Source organism: Monoraphidium neglectum, assembly GCF_000611645.1.
Source record: "Monoraphidium neglectum strain SAG 48.87 unplaced genomic scaffold scaffold01333, whole genome shotgun sequence".
Classification (NCBI taxonomy): Eukaryota; Viridiplantae; Chlorophyta; class Chlorophyceae; order Sphaeropleales; family Selenastraceae; genus Monoraphidium; species Monoraphidium neglectum.
In genome coordinates this window covers 9,206-14,329 of record NW_014012295.1, presented here as the reverse complement: position 1 = coordinate 14,329, position 5,124 = coordinate 9,206, and the positions used below count along the sequence as shown (strand labels likewise).

Below are 5,124 nucleotides of genomic sequence, written 5' to 3'. Positions count from 1 at the left end.
GGCGGGGGGTGGCCTGGGCGCGCGCTAGGGGGCGGGCTGGGTGCGCCGGGGCTGGCGTCCTGGCAGGCAGAGAAGGGGTCGCGGGCTGAAGGTGAGCAGACGACTTATCATCAGCCTCTTGTGCCCGGACGCTGTGGCGGCTCGCAATCAATCTAACACACGGCAGAGCGAGGGCGTGCTCACTCTGCGAGCGGCGTGCGCGTGCTGCACAGCTTGCCCAGGCCTCGCCAGGAGCTCTCGTCCGCGGGCTGCTTGCAGAACCAGCAGATGTCTCCATCCTGGATTTTTAACTTCTTGGGGATCTCTGGCAGCCCGCTCATCGCGGCGGCGGACGGCGCCGCGGCGCGCACTCCCCCTCGGGCCCAGCGTAATCAACGCGACACGCGCGAGGGCTGCCTACTGTAGTTGCTGCACTTCTGTAGGACTTGTCGTATGTACGTCCACGCCTGGGATGGTGACTGGCTCTGCAAAGATAGCCTGCGGCTGAAGTGCCGATAGCGGGGTCGAGTGACCGGGCAGCGTGCACCGCCCAGCGTGCGTCTAGTATGCGTCTAGTATGGCTTATTGACTGAGCCACAGCTACTTCCAATCTTTTGACTGGCGCGTCAGGCAAGCCCAAATGATCTGTGGGGCGTGACAGCGTGCTAGCTCCCGAAGGTGTGGGGAGTTGACAAGGCTTGCAAGACGATGTGGCATCCCAATACTGCATGCACGATACGTCAAGGACTGTGGCGACACGCTGCGCACAACTCGCTGCGCCTAGCCCACCTGCCTGGTCTTCGAGGCACCGACAACTGCTCAGAACGCCCGCACAACTGCTTGCGCAAGCGCCATGACTCCTTAGCGAGGTAATTGCATATGTTATATAGGTCGACTGCTCACACAGCTGCATTTGCAGCATGGCAGGCGGTGGATCGCTGGTCAATGAGTCAACCCTGGTCTTCTTGTGGTGAAAGCTGGGGGGATTTCAAGATGAAGGCCAGTGACACACCCGTCTCGTGGAGCTTTGCAAATTAGTGAGCTCACTTCCACATTATTAACGCTCCTGGTTTCGAACTCCCAACACATGCGACCGGCAGGCAGCGCCTGTGCGCGCATGGCAACGACGCGTGGCTTGAGCTGGCGCATGATTTGGCTCGAGCTGGCTCCCCAGCCGAGCCCAACCAAGCGGTGGGCGGGGCGCCGTACAAGCAAGGTGGGAGGACGAGGTGTTGGCGTAGCTGAAGCCGGGGCCTTCAGAAGAGGAAGGCACCACCGAGCCACTGCCGCAGTCATTCCACTGATAAATGCAACCTGGGATGCTGAATAACTGCATGGTAACTTGTGCCGTTTTACGCAGCCAACATCACGCACCCCAGCCTGTCCAGAAATAAGTGCAGCAGCTGCATCGACAATACACCCTGCACGAGCGCCGCTGGGCCGAACACGCTGCAACACCTGAACTGAAGACAGCCGCTGTTTGTCACAGGGCCGCCCGAGGCGCCATTTATGCCAGAAACAACAAGACCGGGACAAAAGCCATCCTCGCTGCTGTTGCTGCCACTGCTGCTGCTGCCACTGCTGCTGCTGCTGCTGCTGCTGCTGCTGCTGCTGCTGCTGCTGCTGCTGCTGCTGCTGCTGCTGCTGAGGATGCTGCTGCTCACTGCTTTGCTTTGCTGCTGCGTTTGCCGCTCGTCCCGCAATTCCAACTCGCTTCGCACAGCGTCAGCTCCCTTCTATCGTACATGGCACGCATGGTGGCGGGCGCACGGGAGTTACAGCGATGCCGCGGGCTTTTGCGATGTGATGGTCGGTGGAGACCACCCGTGGCAACTAGTCAAGAGGGTTAGACCCTCCACCCATCCCCAGAGTAAAGGTGCTTGGAGTGGAAGCGTTCTTATCAATCACAATTGAACATCGACGCCGTCAGCGGGGGTCAGGCAACGATCATCAACCATTCCATCATCTGTGCAGTTGACCAGCTCACCCTGCCATCATGTTGTCAACCTCGATCCCAGGATTTGCCCACAATTGGGGCCCCAACGTCCCAGACAGCCCTGAAATGGGTGCTCAAAGTTCGGCCCCACACACACGCGGTCCCTTCCATGAATTGTGTTTGGGCGGGCGGGAGGCCGGATGAGGAAGAGGTGACCCGTGCACTGGAGAGCGCACGGGCGCCGGTGCCACAGCGGCCGCACACTCGCATCTCCCGCGCTGTCCGTCGTGCGCCCGCCGCAAGGCATCAAAGCGGAAACCGAGCAAGAAGCGGGCGTCGGTACGGTGTCAAGCCAAAGGATAGCAAGCATCTGATGTTGGGTGGCACGGTTGCTAATTCTAAAGCTCAAGGCGCGATGAGCAAATCCAAGGCGTGAAAAGTCAACGGCAGGCTGCTGCAGACAGCCTGGTAGCGGGCATAACGGGCGCCCTACATGATCCTCTCAATGCAGCAGAGGCCACTTCCTCGGATTTAGGTCCTTACAGGCCCTTCAAATCGTGTTTACATCCATGATCAAAGCCCCGAACGAGATCAGACACCATCGGGCAGCCCTATCAAACGACAGATGGCAGGCGGCCGCCGACCGCGGCCGACGGGGCGCGCGCGTCGGGGCCCAGTCGGCCCAGCAGCGACTGCAGCAGCGGCTCGGCCAGCAGCTGCCCGGCAAACGCCCCCCTCACAGGCGCGCTGCTCCCAAGCACGTGCTGCCGCTCCGGCGGCGCGGCCGGGCGCAGCCCAACGGCGGCCGGCGGCCGCGGCGGCGGCGCCCCCGGCTCCGCGAGCGACGGCTGCGGGGTGGGCGCGGCGCCAGGCGCGGCGCCGGCGAGCCCGAAGAACGGCTGACGCTGCAGGTCTGGGGCCGCAAAGGGGTCGTGCGCGGTCGCAGCTGCGAGCTGGTCGGGCCGCGGCGGCGCCTGGTCGGGGCGCTCTGCCGCCGGCAGGGCCGTCTTGAGGGAGGCCTGCCGCCCGTTGGCGCGCGCCGCCAGGCGTGCTGTAGGCGCCGACGCCGGGTGGGTGTCTTCAGGCTTCAGGGGCGGCTCCAGCTGGCTACGCGGCACGAACTTTGCCCTGAGGCGGCGGCGGCGCCCGGTGGCGTGCTCGAGGAAAGCCAGTAGCAGGGTCACCTGCGGGAGGGGGGAGGGGGATGCGTTCGACGAGCGGGCGTGCTTGAGGGACGGTCGGTACGGGGTACAGGCGCATGCACTCAGGCTGCTGCTCCTCCTGCTGTTGGGGGTTCTGCTGCTGATGCTCTTCCGCCTGCTGGTGGTGGTGTGGTGGTGCTGGTGCTGGTGCTGGTGCTGGTGCAGCTGTTCCTGCTCCTGCTCCTGCTCCTGCTCTTGCTGCTGCTGCTCTTGCTGCTGCTACTCTTGCCGCTGCTGCCGCCGCTGCTGCTGCTGCTGCTCCGGCGCCTGCTGCTGCTGCTGCTGCTGCTGCTGCTGCTGCTGCTCCACCTGCTCCTGCTCCTGCTCCTGCTCCTGCTCCTGCTGCTGGGTTGCGCCTGAAGCTCGCCTCTTCGCCCTTCACGCAATCGCACGCAATCGCTCCACCCCGCTGCTGGCCCCTCACCTCCTCCATGTCCTCCATGGGCCATGTGCGGCCGTCCAGGTGGCGCGCCAGGCTTGACAGCAGGCGGTACGCGTCGCCCCTACGCAGCCAGTACATGTGGTACAGGCGCACCTGGCAAAAACGCAACAGCGCGCCGGCGGTTGCGGGCGGTTGAGCGACAGTCGGAGGCAGTGCTGCGGGCACACAGGGCATGTCCGCATCCAGCAACCACTCATCACATACGATCCACCACCCCGAAACTGATGAGCGCGCACAACACAGAAAATCCAGTTCAACACCCTGAAAGCAATCCCAAACCTGAATGTGAAAGTCCCAGCCATCCCAGGCTTGAGCAACTCAACCATCTCTGTCCCAAACTTTTGAAGAGCTAAGTTTGGGGTCAAAACCCTAAACCCATCTGCTGCTGGGATCAACCCCCAAGCCCTCACCATAAAATAGGGCTTGCTGTACTTGAATCGCCGCCGCCCCCGCCCATCCTTCTCGCCGGCCGGCTCGATCGCCCCCGGCCACGTCCTCGTGCTCTGCTGCGCGTCACGCTCCAGCTGCTCCGCTGCCGCCGGCGCGCCGTTGGCGCCGGCGGCCGTGACGGCGGCGCCGCCGCCGCCGCAGCAGCCGGGCGAGGCGCCCTTCAGGCTCGGGCGCGCCGCGCGGGCGCCGATGTTCCAGGCTGCAACGCTGAAAGGGTCTTCCAGGCGCGCGCAGCAGGGGCCGGGGTGAAGCGCGCATTGAAGGAGGGGATGCCGTGAGATCAGGGCGCCTCAATAATAATGATCTGTCTGTCGCTTCAAACCGCTCCAGGATCGCCCACGTCTCTCGCTCTACCCGTCAAGCCCCCGGACATTCCCTTGCGGGATGCAGGCAAACATTTGCGGGACAGGCGCAACCAGCAAGCCTGTAACAGGCAGCCACGCCCGTGCCTGTGCCACAGGAACCAACAGGAATGCATCTCATATCACTCAAGGCGCGCAGCAACCGCAGACGCACCAGGCCACACCACGGATGTGCCGAGATCGAAGACTTTGAACCGCGGGAGCTGCCCCAGCTCCCAGCTGCCGCTCACGCCGCCGGCAGGCCCCGGGAGCCGCTTGGCGCCGCCGCGGGCCGCAGCGAGGGCGGCCTGCATGGGCACCGTGTCGGGCACGGCGGCGTCGTCGTCTGCGGGGCGCGGTTCGCCGCGAAGGAGGGGGCGTGCGTGCAGGTCACCCAATACATCAACTCTCGCAGTGAGAGGCGACTTGCAGGAGGTGCCCTGGCCCGGCCACCGCGACAGTCCAGCCGTGCAGTCCAGCATCTGTCTGACCGAGCGACGCCCACCAGTGGACCACCCGACCAGCCCTGCCTGCACGCAGCGCTGCTGAGGCCGGTGTATCCAGCCGCTCACCTGGCCCCCAGTGCTCCAGAACATTGTCGAGCTTCAAATCATAGTGCACCAGGCTGCGTGTGTGTGTGTGTGTGTGTGTTTGTGTGTGTGTGTGTGTGTGTGTGAGAGAGAGAGAGAGAGAGAGACAGAGAGACAGAGAGACAGAGAGAGAGAGAGAGAGAGAGAGAGAGAGAGAGAGAGAGAGAGAGAGAGAGAGAGAGAG

General features: G+C 63.9%; 1 protein-coding gene across 1 annotated transcript; it reads right to left on the bottom strand.

The window, feature by feature from the left end:
* Positions 1 to 2,529: 2,529 nt before the first annotated feature.
* On the bottom strand, positions 2,530 to 4,946 carry MNEG_7510 (hypothetical protein; the record flags this gene model as incomplete). Its single annotated transcript, XM_014044020.1, has 5 exons — positions 2,530 to 3,099; positions 3,542 to 3,652; positions 3,970 to 4,208; positions 4,526 to 4,696; positions 4,856 to 4,946. 5 exons carry the CDS (start codon positions 4,944 to 4,946, stop codon positions 2,530 to 2,532), a joined length of 1,182 nt encoding a protein of 393 aa, XP_013899474.1.
* Between the last annotated feature and the right edge of the window lie 178 nt (positions 4,947 to 5,124).